Source organism: Anastrepha ludens, chromosome 6 (assembly GCF_028408465.1).
Source record: "Anastrepha ludens isolate Willacy chromosome 6, idAnaLude1.1, whole genome shotgun sequence".
Taxonomy (NCBI): Eukaryota; Metazoa; Arthropoda; class Insecta; order Diptera; family Tephritidae; genus Anastrepha; species Anastrepha ludens.
The window spans coordinates 100,542,708-100,561,459 of NC_071502.1; the positions used below are offsets into that span (position 1 = coordinate 100,542,708).

An 18,752-nucleotide genomic window follows, 5' to 3' on the forward strand; every position below is an offset into this window, starting at 1 on the left:
GGTCGAGCCAAGGAGCACCAAAAGATTTTGTGGCTCCTAAAACACTCAGGTTAAAAAGCCCATTGTATTTAGAGCTCTAGAAAGAGGGTAGATAGTCAAGGAGGAAAGGAGAAAAATATCAGAGAAAGAGATAGGTAAGAATAGAGACAGGGACAAAGGTTGTTAGTCCTGTGAGAATTTTCCAGATTCTTTGTCAAATCTCAGTTTTAGAGAACGAATATTACTCATTATTAGAACATCGGAACCCAAAACTCGTAGCCTTGCTCTAGCAAAGGTAGGACACACACAGGCAGGAAAGTGCTCAGTGCTATACGCCTCTTCCAAGCAAGTCAGGCACATCGGGGCCTCAATGATTCCAATGGTGGCCATATGCCGGTCCCATGGATTGTGTCCTGTCGTAATACCGACCATCAACCGAACGTTTTTTCTTCCAAGCTTTAGTAGAAAGTTCGATAGTTTTCTATTCGGACTTGTCACAAAACACTTTGCAGTTCTGCAGCGTTCTAGACCGGGCCATCGCTTTTTATGTAAATTGCATACATAATCGCTGATCCAATTCATAATTCCTGATTCCTGCGAGACTGATTCCGATTATTGGCTCTGGCCCTTGTGGGCGAACCGCTGATACACAGTTCCTTGAATACCGTAGTGTCCTGGAATCCATATAAGTATGAGCCTGTTCTGTCTTGCGACAGAATTAAGCTTCTTCTTACATTCTTGAACAATCTTTGAGGTTTGCCTCGCGTTTTCCAGGGCCTGCAATGTAGCCTGACTGTCACTGAAAACTGAAATCTGTTTCACTACATAAAAAGAGTTAATGCGCCTTAAAAAAAAGCCGAGTACGGAGTAGGACTTCGATGTTACGTAATTGATATACTTAGAGAATATATTATTGAAAATTATTTCAAGGTTTTTAATCGCACAAACTTTCTTTAGGGATCAATTTGATGAACTATAAAGTCAAGGCAAAATGTTAAAAATCTTTCAAAAGGTCAAATGAAAGCATTTCCTCAAAATCAAAAGAAGTCGTGTACTCAGGCACCACAAGTAAAGACTCTATAATCTATTACTTTATAAATGAAAAATGAGATAAATCAAATCAGAGAGAATTTTATTAGAATACAATATTGCCGGGATAAATGTAGACCAGAAAAAATAACAGATATATTAAAGTAAGTTTACACTTAAGTACTCGTACATCAAGAGAAGTAGAAAGAAAAAAGTGCTGAGAATTGGTAAATCAAAACAAAGCGAATGAAACATCCGAATACGTTACCTATTTGGTGCTAGAAGTTGCTTCGTTTGGTCCAGACTCATCGGCTGTGGCCTACTTAAAAAGGACAGATGGAGTAACTATTTAAGCAGATGACTGCTCAGAAATTGTACTGCTTAGTATTCTAAGATCGTACCTAATTCATTCAGATACTGCTCCTATTAATTCTGCGAGATATTTACTCGAATATAAGATTAATGAAATCACATGACATAGCACGTGATATAGAACATCTGAATCCTCGCTTCTTATCAAATAGTTTGTGGATGTCCTTACCAAACTTGATACCAGATGTTCAATGATATAAGTTTTGTAGGTGAACAAAATTTAGACCGCAAAACACACTCGTATGGGTTAAATACTCGTATGGGCTATGGGTTGATTCGTCTTTCTAGTATATTTTCCAAAAATTGGTGTATAGTAAATATTCTGCGGATGATAGATTTACCAGTTCTTTAGTCACAGAGGCCCAATCAGTTCAATGTCAATAAATATTCGATCAGAATTAATTCAACAGATAGCCTCTTTATGATTATGGAAGGGTGTCTACCCGACCTCCGAAAACATCTGAGTAGATGTAGTGGTGCCAAGGAGCCAAGGTGGTCGCTCCTTAACACAACAGTGCCAAAGACCTCAAGCCTGATTCGAGCGAAGTCGGGGCAGATGCACATGAAGTGCTCCGCCGTCTCATCCTCCTCTTCACAGGTTGGGCTGAGTACACTGTCTGAGATGCCTATCTTTTCCATGTGCTCTGCAAAATGTTGCTCTGATTTTTATTTCAGACATTTTTTCTATTTCGAATAGACCCGCTAGTTGTGCAGGTTTGCTAAGTTTCATAAATAACTACATCACGCGACAAGCGCTCACAACTCAACATTTTGACCAGTTCCGACTATTTTTATTTTTTTGATTCATTTTTTTTTTATTTTTTATCAAAGTATAGCTCTCTTTGTCTGACAAAAGCCATATCAATCCAAATTTGAAATTTTAAATAAAACTTAAATAATTCCTTAAAATTAGTATAATAAAGTGTAAGTTTCAAGTTGCTAAAAAATCGCGCTGATTTTTAATAATTTTTTTCCCTGACGGTGTTATGCATTTCCTCCACATAACTAACACACCAAATTTTTTTTCTATTATGGGAGTTGTTGTGGAACAAAGGTTGTAGTGGTACTCGTATTTTTATTTCAAGAAATAATATGCAAATTGTAAATATATAATTTATTACATTACTAAGTTTTTAAAAATACCTTTCACACCAACACTGACAATAATTCTCTCTCTCTCTCTCTCTCTCGCAGGCAAATTCAGGATCCCGCCAGTCAACGTTTGACTTGGTACAAACCGCCGCTCACCGTGCTCGTCATAAAGAAAGTGCGTGACTCGACAGTGTTGGCGCCCTTCGTACAACTGGTTGAATGGTTGGTACAGGAGAAGCACATGGTCGTCTGGGTCGAGTCGGCGGTGCTCGATGACCCGCTACTATTAGAGGATAAGAAATTTCAAAATATCAAAGAGAAATTGGTGACATTCAAGTACGTATTTTGCTACTTATCTTCTTCCTCTATTTACTAAATAATTTGAAATTATCTCTTTTTTTCCCCCCTCCTCACTATCAGAGATGGACGTGATGACCTGACCGATCGTATTGACTTCATAGTCTGTTTAGGCGGTGATGGCACTCTCTTGTATGCCTCATTGCTATTCCAGCAATCGGTGCCGCCAGTTATGGCATTCCATTTGGGTTCGCTCGGTTTTCTAACACCATTCCAATTCGATAACTTCCAAGAGCAAGTGACAAATGTGCTGGAAGGTCATGCTGCGCTCACGTTGCGCAGCCGCTTGCGTTGCGTCATCTATCGAAAGAGTGATCGCCGCAAGGAATCTGAGAGTTTGCAACAAAATCAAATAAAAAATCCATATAATCATCAGACAGAGAAATACTGTACGGCCATAGAAGATGGTCAAGTGTCGGGCAATGGTGGCACGAGCAAAACTACGAGTCGTGCATCTACGAATATTTTGGTAAGTGTATAAAAATTGGAAATGAAAAAATATATATTTTTTACTGTATTCCTAATAAACGCATATTTGTTGTTGCTTTGCAGGTGCTCAACGAAGTTGTCATCGATCGCGGCCCTTCACCGTACCTGAGCAATATCGATCTCTTCTTGGACGGCAAATATATTACGTCGGTGCAGGGTGATGGTTTGATCGTTTCCACGCCCACTGGCAGCACAGCGTATGCTGTGGCTGCTGGCGCCTCGATGATACATCCCTCCGTGCCGGCAATAATGGTAACACCCATTTGTCCGCATTCGTTGAGTTTCCGACCGATCGTGGTGCCAGCCGGTGTAGAGCTGAAGGTACCCAGTTTTTGTAAATTTTCACATTAACAGAATTGTTTAGTAATGCATTTGTTTCTTCTCCAGATCTCCATTTCGCCGGACAGCCGCAACACGTCGTGGGTATCTTTTGATGGGCGCAATCGTCAGGAGCTGCTGCACGGCGACTGTCTTCGTGTGACCACCTCGATTTACCCCGTACCCAGTATATGCGCACAAGATCAGATTTCCGACTGGTTCGATTCGCTGGCGGAGTGTCTGCACTGGAATGTGCGCAAGAAGCAAAAATGTCTGGATGAGTTGTGTGATCTGACCGCCTCCGGTTCAGAGGACACACTCGATGATTTGGATCGTGTCCAAGACTCAATATTGGACAGTTAGATGCATGCTAGTGTGCAGTAATTGGATGGTGTTCAATGTCTCCGAGGAGGAACGAAGTGTTAGGGAGTGTATGGGAAATAATTAAATTTGAAACGCGCAGCTCTGAGGTAGCGTCGTACTGTGTTGGCGCATGTTTATGAAAGAAATGGTTAAGATTTGGCGAAAGCTAGTGGAAAGCGCGCAAATTTTGTTTAATTGTGCTTTAGCTTTAGCGTCATTATATGTTAGTTAATAAAAAAATGGAGCGAAATTGTAGAAAAGTGTAATAAATAATGGATTACTCAATAGATTTGTTGCCAATTAGTTTAGTTGAATTTTTTATATGAATATCAAAGAAAATTGCAATAAATAAAGTGAAAGTGATGTGGTATGCAGCGAATGCATCGTTTAAAGTATTTAATATGGGCGTGCACCTGCTGTGTTTTGTTTGAAGCTAAAAATGCGCTATTTGAAATTCAAAATTTGTTTCCACTCGCACGCGAACGTTACACTGAGCATCGTTATTTAAAAAAAATATTGGCATTGAAATGACTTTCATAAGTATGTAATAATACCATTTGTGATTAATTCAATAATTGACGCAATATTCACTTGTTGACTGATCGCTGGATATGTATGACCATATATCTTTATATACATATGCACATTGGCCGCTGGTGAACCAAGACTAGCTAATTTTTTTCTATATACATCCATTTGTTCTAAGCACTTCCAATGGAACACTGTAAGCTCAAATTGTTTTGTGTTAATAATAGATTAGTCCAGTATAAATAAATTACAATAATTATTAGCAATATGCAACAAATGTTGTCACTTTACATATTTAATATTGAATTTGCACTTTTATGGCAATTGCACATGTCTAAAATCATTTAATTATACGTAGCTTTAATGGAATGAGTAAATTAGAAATTTGGCTCTAAGTATGAAGAATTATGAAGAATTTTATGTATTAGAGATTTATGCAAAAAAGCACCAAAAATAAATATTTGATATTACAAATTTCATGCTTTGAAAACAGGGATGGCAAATAATCAATTTTTTGTTTTCAAGTTGATGCTAAGTATCAACTTCCAAGACTTTACGAGTGTAAGCTTTTAATTTGTTTTATGGCTAAAAATTATTGTATTAAATAATATTTTTACATATTTTATTGTTATTATAATAATTATTTTTGATTATTTCTCTTATTTAAGAAATATTTTTTTTTTGTTTGCACAGGAATAAAAGGTATGCCCAATTGTCATGGTTATCGGAAACTTTAAAGATGGATTATCCGATGTTTAATTTTTTGGAAAATGTTGATCTTCCAGCAAACGCTAGACAGCTAGATTTCTTCTGTTTTAATTATATTTTTTTCGTTTTATTGTTTTATTGTTTGCTTTTTTGCTATTTTTTGGTTTTTTGTTGTTTGTTTTATTTTTGCTTTTGTTTTGTATGTTTTTTTTAAATTTTTTTGTTTTGGTTTTTTGTTGTTTGTTTTATTTTTTGCTTTTGTTCAGCTGGGTCTATAATGAAAAGGTGGAACAATTCATTTCTAGCAGCGACCGCCTCTCTTTAGGCAATTCTGCATAGATGTTTGTGTGAAAAAAATCCGATGTATAAAACTCGAGGGCCCTCCATTTGAGCAACAACATCAAAGCATTCATCACACATTGTAGCAGACAACAATTCTAACAAAAATGATACACAGTTGCCGACAAAACTCTGCGTACGACCCCTTTTTTCTTAATTTCTCCCGATCTAAAGCATTTAAAAGGAATGTAATGATGCAGTTTTGTTTTAAGTCTAATTATATAACAAATGTAAAAAAAAAATGTATTTTCAGTATTTACTTTAAAAGTTATTCACGAAAAACCAAAAAAATGCACTGACAAAAGTGCGAATACTTAGCTGTAAAGTACCGTTTGTTTTATTTTGTGGTTCTACTTTGCATTCTTCTTAAAATGTATGGCATTCTGTCTTATGAAAAAGTGTACGATCGGAATAATGTCATTCCGCAAAGAAATCTCTACTGATTTGAGAAAATTAGTTGTTGAGTACAGAAGAAATAAGAAATCCTTTGGTGAAATAGCTGATTTATTGCATTTAAGCAAGTCCACGGTACAAACTATTTGTAAAAACTTTGAAACATCCAATTCTCTGGAGAGTAGGGTGAAAATAGAGGCGAAATTAGAAGACCCGTATCGCGCCGTTTTTTTATGTTAGTTCGAATTTTTTTTTAATCGGCCTTCGAAGTTTGCAGTCAAATGCCGATTTTCAGTATATTGTTTCATAAGTACCACAAAAATTTTCGAAATCAATTTTTTCAAAAATTGTAATTGTTGCACAGGTCTCTAGCAATAATTTGGATTTTACAGATTGAAAAAATATCAATTAGTCGACGAGTTATAGCCAAAAAACCATATAAACAATTTTGCTCCGATTTCGAACTTCGAAGGCCGATTAAAAAAAAATTCGAACTAACAAAAAAAAACGGCGCGATACGGGTCTTCTAATTTCGCCTCTATTTTCACCCGCCACTCTCAGAATGGACCTAATTTTTGCTAACCTGAATTTGTTCCACAGTGTAACCAGGACCCTTAATAATGAAGGTTACAACTGCAGAACTCCTCGCAAGAAGCCTCTTACAAGCGAGAAAAACCGAAAGCTTCGTCTGGAGTTTGCAAAAAAGCACCTTAATAAGGGAATAGAATTTTGGAAACTAGTTTTATTCACTGATGAGTCCAAATACAGCATATTTGGATACGACGGCAAACCCAAGGTTTGGAGAAAACCAAGCACTGCCATGGATCCTAGAAATCTGATTCCGACTGTAAAGTATGGTGGTGGCAGTGTCATGGTTTGGGGAGCAGTTGCAGCCACAGGAGTTGGAAATCTCGTTTTCATTGAAGGAAATATGGATCGCTTTCAATACAAGACCATTTTGGAACAAAACCTGAAGCCATCCGTGGACAAACTAGGCCTAGGCTCGAGCTGGATCTTCCAGCAAGATTGGCTATGTTCAGAAACGCATTATAATGCGCTGTACTTGCAGCGCTGGCAGCACTGTCAATGTGACAATTCATGCAACTGATAGATTTGTTGAAAAATTGCAAATAGATTTGTTGCATTTATGAACGCGCTGTGCAGTAAAATGGAATTGTTTCTAAGTTTGGTCATGGACGATGTATGTGAGGAAAAAACCGATAGTCTTTTATTAAATTTAAGAAAAAAAACCGTGTAAAGCTTAAAAGAAGGACATAACTTGTCAAAAGTTTAATATCAAAACGTAAAATACCCAAAAATAAGTTTTTCGAGACTGTGCGGTTGTACGACTTGAAGTTCGTGGAGAATTTGATGGCTCAACATCATTAGGTTCCGTTAATATCGACATCGGCAGCTCAATTGAGCTTTGTAAATTTTGAGTGGGCACATTGATTGAGTGCCTGGTACCATACACCTCATCAAAGTCTTCGTAGTGAAGCCATGATGTTGATTCTCTACCGGATGTATTGTTTCTTTTTTTTATTCGCTTATATGTGATGAGTAAATTAGAAAATTTTCGCTGGGCGATGTTTCTATATATTTTTAAATCTTTATTAACTTTTTTTACTTCATCTACGACCTTAGCCCAGAGCACGCTCTTTTTCCTCCTTCCCGACTTGAACTCGTTCTCCATGCTCAGTCGGACTCTGAACAGTAATTTTATCTCCGATGTACTAAAGTAATCAGTAAAACCAAGAAAAGTATAATAAAATAAAGTTTAAATATCGTATTTTTCATCAATTTTTGTATTAAAAGCTAAAATAAATAATTAAATACCCACTTTTCATCAGACATTGTACTAGCGTATTTATTGGCAGTGTGAAAATTTTTGCTGCAAATAATGCATGACTTTTGATACAAAAATTACGTTTAAGAACGCGTTGCATTTGCAGTACTGCCATATTTGCATTTTTGAACGCACTGCTCACTCTGAAATGGTATGTTGCGCATTATAATGCATTGTTGAGCATACCCATTATGCTCCATGGCAACTATATTCACCTCCACAAAGCCCGGACTTAAACATTATTGAGCATGTTTGGGAAATTTTGGAGCGAAAGATTCGGAAACACTCTATTACCAGTGCTCCAATCCTCAAAGAGAAGTTGCTGGAGGAATGGCAGAATATCTCGGTGGAGGAGCTTGAAAACTTAGCAGCTTCAATGCCCAGACGTTTGCAACCAGTCATCGATGCTGGTGGTGGCCCAACAAAATTATAATTTCCACAAATTTAATCAGTTTTCCTAGATAATTCTTATTTAAGTACACTTTTGTCAGTGCCTTTTTTTGGTTTTTCGTGAATAACTTTTAAAGTAAATACTGAAAATAATAAATAATTTTTTTTTATATTTGTTACATAATTAGACTTAAAACAAAACTTCTCACTACATTTCTTTTAAACGCTTTAGATCGAGACAAATTAAGAAAAAAGGGGTCGTACGGAGAGTTTTGTCCGCAACTGTATGTGCTGATTACATATATATAGGGTTTTTCAGTAAGAGCGCTTCAACTTTTGAACTTTTTTGAATAAAACACAAACGGTTTGACTTTTTTAACTAATTTTTTTTTTATTATCGAGTTTGAACATATACATTTAAGTATGAAATTCGATTTCTTTTGTATGACTACCGCGTGCACGTTTTACGAAGTCCAATCGTTGAACCCAATTTTCGACCACTCTTTTGCATAAATCGGCCGAAATTTCAGCAATTTCGCGTTCAATATTGGCTCTGAGCTCACAAATCGTCGCCGGCTTGTTACTGTAGACCAATGACTTCACATAACCCCAAAACGGGACGGCTTGTTAAATGGACCGTAAAATGGCCGTAATGCTCTTAAAGTAGCAGCAACAGAACGATTATTTTCACAAAAAATTTGCACGATTTGCAATCGTTGCTCAAGTGTGTAGCGTTCCATGATGAAATGTATACTAAAGAAGTTTACAAATGACAAGCGAAAAATAAAAAATATTGCGTCGTTCGCCCTCCCTATCGGAAAAAAGTTGAAGCGCACCTATTGAACAACCCATTACTAAGGTGGCGCAAAATTAATCATCCGATTTTGTGATTTCTATTTATTTGCTTCTTGAAGGAAAAGCAAAACGGTGTTGCGGTGCATAATAGAAATATTCGTAAAAAGTTGAATTTATTCATAAAAATTAGATTTTTTCATGAAAATTAGAATTTATTAATTTAAAAACCCGAAAAACTGTCAAAATACTTTATATTTTATAAACAATTGACATTTCGCATATTTTAAGTTAATTTTAATTTTCCTTGAAAAAATTAAATCAAAATTATTTTTCTTGGGCTCAAAAGATTTTAAAATTTCAAAATATCAGAAAATATATTAGAAAAACATTATTAAAAAATATTATTAAAAAAAATTATGAGGAAAAAAATTTTTTTAATTATGAGAAACAAAATTTAAAAATTTGTATTCTTGAGCAGAACAATCACAAATTCTTAAGTGAAAAAATCGAAAACCATTTATATATTTCTTTTACATTTTTTATTTTTTACAATTTATTTTTTAGTTACTGTTGCTGTTCAAAACTAAGCGAAATACAAAAAAACTTAGGAAATTAATTTTTATTTTAGTTTTTATTAGAAATGTTATTGCAGGTGAAGCGAAGTGAAGACGCAAAGTGTGAATAAAATCCAAGCAATTTCTTCGGTATCTATTTGTGGAACAACATCAAGACGCACACCACAAATAGGAGGAGGAGCTCGGCCAAACACCTAACAGAAGTGTACCCGCCAATTATTTATTTTATTTTAATTTCTTCGGTATATTACAAAAGTCTGTAGTAATCAGGTGTTAATCAAGAATGATAGAGAAAATGATTGCGCCTTCCGAATTCGCCGTGTCGCGAAAATTAAACTAACAGTTTTTTAATGGCGCCACCTAAGATACTCAATTCGTAATAAACAAACAAAAGGAAGGAATTACTTGCTTGTGAAGAAGAAGAGTATGCAAAAGCAATGGAAACAACCAAACACAAAAAATTAAACGCACACACAAACTTTCTAGCCGCGGCATCTTCCGAATAAAAACGCCAAAAACTGCATTTGGAGGCTTTATATTCATTTGTGCTTTAGCAATTTAACACGCGGCACTTCGTTTGCATTAGTTTGTTTAGTTTAAATCTCACAAATCACAATATTACCGAGGCCGAAAGCGGTTAATTTCCGAACATTATGCTTTCTGACGATACAATTTTTCAAATAGAGCAATTCGTAAACTCCCAAAACGATAGGGTTTATTTGACCGACCGTTCATACGAGAATTTGAGTCATCGAATGGGTAATGGCCTGGCGAACCTGGCGTAAAAGTAAACGCGAAATATTATCAGGTAAGTATTCTGGAGGTTGCTTTGAAGTCTTGGGCAGACAAACATTTCGGTGGCATACCATGAACGTTTCAACAGCTCACAAAGCTCGAGTGAACAAAGAATAAACAACGTTCTAAACTTCACAACGTCCACACAATGGCTCTCAAATTCACCAGACACGAATCCGATGGATTATTCTCTTGGGGCCATTTTGAAGAGCAAGGTCCGAACTAAAAGATTCACCAGTCTCGAGGAGCTGAAAAAAGCCATTGTCCGCGAGTGGGCCAAAATACCTGCAAGTCCCATTCGGGCAGCTTGCGATTCGTTTCTGGACCGTGTCAAGGTCATAGTCAAGGCAAAAGGTGGTCATATCGAGCAAGCGGAAATTGATTCTTAATTTTGTATTATTTTCACACATTCCTTACTTTGAATTGAATAAAAGTAATTTTCCAAACTAAATTTATGGCCTTTTTAATTGGCCTTTACACTTCGAGTGACGGACCCTGTGATGATTAATTTTGCGCTATCTTTAATGCTTTGTATGACACTCAAAAAGATAATTCTTTGAAATTTGAACATTTATCATTTTATTTATATTTTACAAACATTTTAGCTTGTGGCTAATGAATCTAACCCAAATTTCAAAACAAGAAGAAAAATTTTCCAGGCAAATTTTAATCACTTTCATCATAAAAAAATGTGATATACAGTGATAGTTAATAGCTGGCATGCGCAGGAAAAGGCGAAATATATACAAAGTTCAGCTCTTTTCAGCCTTAATGGTAGGTTTTCAATAAATGCAATTATTTACTAATTATATGTTACAATAATATCCAAATAGCTGGAAAGCATATGGGAAGTATTTGAAATTCTGCTATTGTCGAAAAGAAATAAGCACCGGTCCCATACCAGTAAATATATTGAATATGTTGAAAATGTATTACTGTTTGTATAAAGGGTTTTTAATAAGGGCGGGTAGATGTTGAAATGGAATAAAATGGCGATTGCTGTGTGGCACGTAGCGCCGTCCTGCTGGAACCACATATCGTCTAGGCCCATATGATTCAATATGGGCCATAAGAAATTGGAAGGGCCACCACGTCTATCGAAAAATGGGCGCAATGCGGGCAACGTTTGCGTTAATGAACACTCATTTTGATAATAAAGTTTTATCATTTGAACGTGCTGTGCCATGATGATTTGGCATAAACAACTGAATAATAAACAAAAGATTTGACAGATGTCACCAAAACAAAATGGCTGCCACAGGGCGCCAAAATCGACCCGCGCCAATTGAAAAACCTTTTATATGTAAGAGAATGTATATGCATATATATGTATGTATATAACAGCACGTGTGTTCATTACAACACATTCAGTAAGTATTGATTAAGTTAATTGTTGCTGTTGTAGCAGAAGCAAAAACATTCCCCCTAAATGTTGGGGAAATGCTGTTGGAGTGCCACTATTTGGCTGCCTATAAATTCGAGTCGTTCCGGTAACATAGAATAGACTGCCGTGGCAACGATTAATTAAGTTCACACCTGCCATTTTAAAAGAAAAATAGACTCCAAACAAACAGAATTTTTTTTTAAAACTATATTTAACTTGCTCTCATGTACAGGTAAAAGTTATTAGTTGTCTATTCGCAAAATTTCATGCTGACAACTGTAAAATTCAGCGAGTTATAGACATTTGACGAATTACGGGTGCGTTTTTCTGGACTTCAAAAATTTAATATTTTTCAGCACTTAATCGTTAAAGAATTTATCTGAGTTATAATGCTCATAAATATATAAGCATTTAGCTTTCGAATACCGCAAGCTTTATAGAAATATTCATAGTACCTACAAAGCTGTAGGCCCCTGAAAGAAATCGTACCGTGCAGACAGAATTTATATTTTTGCATTTAACTCTAAATAAAAATTATTATGTTTATGTGTGTTTGTTTGTGTGAAAAAAGAGTGCGCACTCAGTTGAATCAGAGAATGCCCGTTAATTATTGAGGGTGCAGTGATGTTGCCAGCAGATGTTGTTAACAGTACGGACACATGTTACTGACATCAATTATGTTCGTAGGCGTTTTTTGTGTTTTGATGAATGCAAACCTATCAACAGAGAATGTTAATGAAATGAGAAGGCGCAAATGTTCCTGTTACCAGAGAATGTCCATTAACATTCTCTGCTGTTACGAATGTTTAATTCAGTAGTATTGAGTTTTGAATGGTTGAGTGTTTTCGAGATGTAATAATTGCAGCAGTGTTACTTTTTATGAGATGACATCAAATGCAAAAGCAACAGTGTCAACCCCAAATGTTCCATCAGTAAAATGTTAACAATCTGCTGCTCATCACTAGCTAATCAAGCGCAATATGAAATTTTTCATTGCTAAATTGAAATGGAAGAGGAAAAGTCAATTTATATTTTATATATTTATTTATTATATATCCATATATGCCTATATTTATTTTATATATTTAATTAATAAATACTTATTGAAGTTTAGTATTATTTTTAGCTTTTTTAAAATTAAGTCTAAGTGAAGTAAAACTATGGGTCCATATATGTATTAAAACGACACGTTCGGCGCGATGTAACTTCTGCAATATTGCGCTAGTTTAACAGCTGGGTATCGGCAAATGGTAATTAAAAAAGTAACCGGGTCGCAATATTTCTATAATTATTATATTTTAAATTAATTATTGAGTGCGTCGAACCCACCCGTTCTTTGCTAAGGAGCTTTAGAACATTTGGGCTTTCTCATCTCTCATTTTCTTCTACCTATACATATGTGCACATATGTACCATATGAAAAGTATTAAAAAAAACTTTCATTTAACATTGTTTTTATAAAAATATACAGGCTTTTTATAAAAATATACAGCGAAAGAGTGTACAATTTTCTGCTAATTTTATTTTAAAATGTTGACGCATTTTTATTCTAAAATACAAAATCAAAAAACTTAACAGCGTTCATTCAGAAGACATTTTGAGTAAGAATTGTTGCATAAAACTGTAATACGTGGGTGGGCCATTAAATTAAAAACAGCCTTTGCCGTTTCTTGCAGGTTTATTAAATAAACTTTTATTACAAGCTAATAATTAAAATAAAAAAACATGAAACTTTCCTTTTAACTGCGTTAAAATGTACAAAGTGTCATTTGATTTGATTTTCGAAGGCGTATTTCCTATTTTTGCAGTAGAAGATTTTACAAATTTTAAAGGTTTGGTCAATAATTTTATCTAACTGGAAAATGTTTTAAAAATTATATGCAGCGTTTTATTATAATTGCAAATATTGTATTGTCAAAGTATTACACGTCGTATAAGCAACAAAAACTTAATTGGACACAATGTCTTCTTATATATAGGCAGCCTAAATGTATGCAATATGTAATACTATCAAATAAGAGAACGCGCATAGAGTGCTCCGGATGCAATAAAACTCATACATACATGCAGCCTCGCAGCCATGTTGATAATCAAATTGAAGAGAGATGCCAACCATTCATTCAGTGTTCACTCGCTATTTCAGCCATCCGGCGAGCAATTAATTAACGCGTCTGACATCTAAAGAAAGATTAACCCAATAAGTATACAAATATATAGTAGTTTTTATACGAACATTTATCATGTACATACATACCTATGTGTATGTGTAGTATATAATATACGCACATAAATAATTCATACTCATTTAAAATAAAATGTATACTTAGTTAGATGAAAAAAATGTGATAAGACATTGGTTGGTTAATACTTGGTTTCCGCAGTGGTCTTTTACAAGGATAACTTCAGTTTATTGGTTACAGTAGCTGACAGTTACAACTGAAAGCACTCAGCACACTTGCTTTAATTCGCCTGCAGTCGTTAGATATCCAGTTGTGGTTGTGTGGCGATGCGGTTGTTGGATAGCGCACAAAAACGCAGCAGGAAATAAAAATTTTATTACTTGCATATATTTATTTAAACAGTGAGGCAAAAAAGTTTTGCCACAGCCAGTATTTTTCGCAATGGTTTTTCATGCCATTTATTCTTCGTTCATTTTGTATAAAAATAAAATTCATACTACAACACAAGCAACATATTTAAAAATTTCAAACTTCATACAACATTAAAACAAATCGTCCCCTTAGTATAACAATAGCCTGTGTGCTCATAGGCTATTATTTTTTTATTGAATTTTTGGATTCTCCATCGTCGATTTTATATGTGGTCAAAATTTTCTCAAATTCTAGTTCCACAAAGTGGGTCAAAACGTCAGTCAAAAAATAATAAATATTTACAGACATAACGAGATTTGAGTGAGAGCTACTTTCGACAAAAAGTTTGAAATTCATTTTCTCAAAACATCAAAAAATTTATAGGCTATTTTAATGCTAAGGGGACGAAATGCTTTAAAATTTCGAGCTTAGATTTATTCCATTTTTTTCTGGTATGCGGTTTTTTTCATTGTTTGTTTAAAAAAAATTAATTAAAATTTCGAACTTGGATTTTTTTGATATGCGGTTTTTTTAATTTTTCGTTTAAAAATTTTTTCAATTTATTAAAATTTCGAACTTGGATTTCTGATTTTTTTTTTCCTGATCATTCCTTTGAGGAGCATAGGCCTCTTCAGCGCACGCTGTTAGATGTTATTGTCTTAGTATTGTCCTAGCTTGTGTTTATGCGGCATAAATCATACAGGATGAACTTTTCCAGGTGTTCTTTGACCGGTCGCGGCTTCTGCTTTCCTGAGGATGCCGATCTAGAGCCGTTCTTGTGACGCTGTGGGGCGGTTTTCTCCGAGCGTGGCCTATCCACTTCCATATCATGCGTGTTAGCTAGCGTAAAATAGGCTCCGCTCCGAGTTCATTTGTCTTCAGAGTTCTATAGTTTTATAGCTCATTTTATTTTGGTATTTATTCTTCGATATAAGGTTTGAAACTCTTAAAGGGAAGAAAATACAGATATTATTATAAATCAAGGAGGATATTTAGCAATTTTCACCTTTCACTTTTTTGCATTTGGACTAAATGCGCCATGAAATTGCAGACCAGCAGCCGTCTTTTTTTAAATTCAGCGCAAAAACTGATAAAAATTTCTTGAATTTACTTGTGTTTTGGACAAAGTGTGAAACCTCGATTTTTTAAGGTTTTTATTATACTAAATATAGTTTTTTTCATATGAAATCAATCAAAAAAATTTTGCATGAAAAATAATGTGAATGTTACAAAGAAACGTAACGTGCCAAGTCTATTGAGAGAACTCAGCTGAGTTGGAAGATCTAAAATAAAATCCAATAAAAAATTAGTTAAATTTAATTATTAAATGAGCAAAAAAATGCTATAAAAATTAAAATGAGGAAAAGGAGAGAAATACGCACTTCGTGAAAGACAAATATAAAACAGTGCACTCGCGGTAACTCGAATAGCCGCTAAGTCGAACGACGTGCTAACTCGAACACATTTTTTTCCCTATTGACTAGTTTGTAACTCGAACAATATTAAAGCGCTATAACTCGAACAAAAAAAACAAATTTATTTGTACACACATTCTTTTCAAACATGTACATTTTGTACATACATACATATGTAATAGTATATGTATATAAATTATATGTATACTAGTGTATTGTCCATATGAATATTTCGACGTTAATATCCCGTTAGTTTTCTGGGAACAACTTCTTGCATTGACCAAATTGCTTTAAATTTGTCATTTGTAGTGTATCAGTGCATGTGAGTAATGGATCGTAAAAGGTTGAAGTGTTTAACATTAAAAGAGAGGGCTGAAGTCCTTAACAAAATTAAACGTGGATGTTGTGTTACTTCTCTAGCGAAGGAATATGGGGTAGCCAAGTCCACCATAAGTCTTATAAAAAAGAAAGACAAGGCAATGTTAAAAGCAGTAAACAACACGTTTTTGGGTCCTGGGAAGAGGAGAACTTTAAAAGCTTCTGAGTTTCCTAAAATGAAAGCCGCTTTATACAAATGGTTTCTGTCCCAAAGAAAAAAGAATTACCCAATAAGTGGACTCATCTTGAAAGAACATAACATGAAAAACATAATTTACAGGTCGAATTTACGCTTTATGATGTTAACAAATGGAATGATGGTGCCGAATTTACCGACACAAGTAATAATTGAAACTAGTGATTCTGAGTCTGATTTTAACAACACAACTGAGACATGTGAGCGGATATCATCTGAGGAGGCAGTTAGCTCTATCAATAAGGTAATTCAGTGGGCCACAACTGAACAAATAAGCCCCGCAAAGGTTAACACTCTTCAATTGCTGCGTGAAAAAGTCATATTCAACATTGCTGCAGGCAAGAAAAGACAAACACACATTACAACTTTCTTTTCGGCCTAACTTTTCTGTTAAAGCTGACTTTTTTTGTGTAACTGACACAAAGACTGCCAAATATTTGATGAAAAATATTGAAACGAATTAATTATTTTAAACATATTCATGTTCATATCCATATGTAAATAAATAAATAAATTTAATTGAAAAAAATCGATATCGATGACTGTTTTTTTAACATAGCACACTCAATTGATAAGTCGAACAAATTCGATAAATCGAACAGCGCCTGTTTTAATTAGTTCGAGTTATCGCGAGTGCACTGTATATAGCTTTTTTTTAATAATAAAATAAGTGTAAATATATAACTTAAGCTTGAACCTACGTGATTGAAAAATTAAGATTAGGAAATAATGGGGTTTCCAATAACAGGTGTTATTGGCGAATGTATTGCGTTATCGAGAGGTGATTAACGATTTTTTATGGCCGGCATTGGATGGTATTGATCTGGACAACGTTTATTTTCAACAAGACGGCGCTACGTGCCACACAAGCAACGAAACGGGGAAAGTTTTCGCACCTCGAAGAGGTAATCACAATTGGCCACCTAGATCTTGTGATTTAACACCTTGTGACTTTTTTCTTTGGGGCCACGTGAAAGAGAAGGTCTACGCCAACAGCCCAGGGTCGATTCAAGACCTCACAGATGGAATTAGTGAGGTTATCGAGGGCATGGAGCAGCCACTTTGCAATTCGGTTATGGAAAATTCCATGTAAAGGCTATTGTTCTGTAAGCGTGGTTGTGGTGGTCATTTGCCTGATGTTATTTTCCACTATTAACGGCATACCTCCTTCCTCTTTATAATGAAATACACATCCGATCATTTATAATAAAAAATAGTATTTTTCTTTGAATACCATAATAACACTTCTGTTTGGAAAACCCTATATTTATTACATGGTCAGAAAAGTCCCAGGCCTCACACATAGATTCACCTGTTTTGCAGTTAGTACTAACCTTAAGGGGTTAGGGGTAGGCAGAATTTTCAAAAAATTGGATTTTTCGTTTTGCAGTTTCATAAAGTATAATATCTTGAAAATATTGTGAAATGAATCCGGCAAATACTTTTCGAGTTATTCAACAATTAACATAGGGGGCCCAGCCGCTCCGAAGCGTTCGAGAGCAAGTAGCTGGCAGCAGCTGCAAGCAACCGACTTCTTATGAAAATCGATATTTTGGAAGCTGCTATGTCGGCTGAAGAAATAGATGACACAGTACAAATAATTAAGGGGGGGAGCCTGCTTTAGAGCCTTGAAAAAATCGATTTGTCTTTTTGCATAAATGTCTTCCCAAACTATCCAAGAATGTGTCCTCAAATTTTCAGAAGCAAATTCAAAATTTTTTCGGAGTTACAGAAGAAATTGTGAGCAAGCGTCGATATAGGGTATACGAGCGGCCGGATCGCTCGAAGTGCGATTTCTCGAGTTTTTTTTTAATTAGCGAAATATTGTTGAATTTCTTACTTTATGTTTAATTTTCTTGGTTTAACTAGAAGCTCTACTATACTAAAATAATTTTTGGGTTTTTGGTTTCAGATGAAAATTGCGTCCTGCATCTTTCCCGCCGCACGACACATGCACACTCGAGGCGCCTCGGCAAGATGCTTATACCAGGCATAATATGACAAAGGTTTAATGGGAATTTGAGAAGACTGTTGAAATATATAATAATAAAATCTGAAAGTTTCCTTTCAATCGAATATTTCTTTTCTTCCCAAAAAAACCTACGAACAAATCTATTTTTTGAAGCCTCTAAAGCAGGATCCCCTCTTAAATAATTCGCATAACTCTACTTAAATCGATGGCAAAACATTAAATGCATTTTTCTCAAAACTATGTTTTTTGAACTGGTGATCACTGTAACTAAAAAACCGCTTGGTAGATTTCAATAAAATGTATACTGCTTTTGAAAAACATAAAAAACTAGTGCTGATCAAAGGAATTCTTTTTTTTTATCAAAAATTTCGATTTTCTTTAAACAATTAATTGTAGGTTTTTTCTCGAAAATCTGAAATATATTTCCTGAGGCCGTCATATTGTTAAT

At 35.0% G+C, this 18,752-nt stretch overlaps 1 protein-coding gene across 8 annotated transcripts in view; it reads left to right on the top strand.

Moving 5' to 3' along the window:
* LOC128867896 (NAD kinase) overlaps positions 1 to 5,265 on the top strand; it is an 87,717-nt gene extending 82,452 nt beyond the window's left edge. For all 8 annotated transcript variants that reach the window (XM_054109485.1, XM_054109484.1, XM_054109486.1 and 5 more), the window contains 4 exons: positions 2,575 to 2,808; positions 2,893 to 3,298; positions 3,382 to 3,639; positions 3,706 to 5,265. In XM_054109485.1, coding sequence (XP_053965460.1) covers positions 2,575 to 2,808; positions 2,893 to 3,298; positions 3,382 to 3,639; positions 3,706 to 3,999 — 1,192 coding nt within the window. In that variant the 3' untranslated portion in view covers positions 4,000 to 5,265. The remainder of the gene's footprint in view (positions 1 to 2,574; positions 2,809 to 2,892; positions 3,299 to 3,381; positions 3,640 to 3,705) is intronic.
* Positions 5,266 to 18,752: the final 13,487 nt, after the last annotated feature.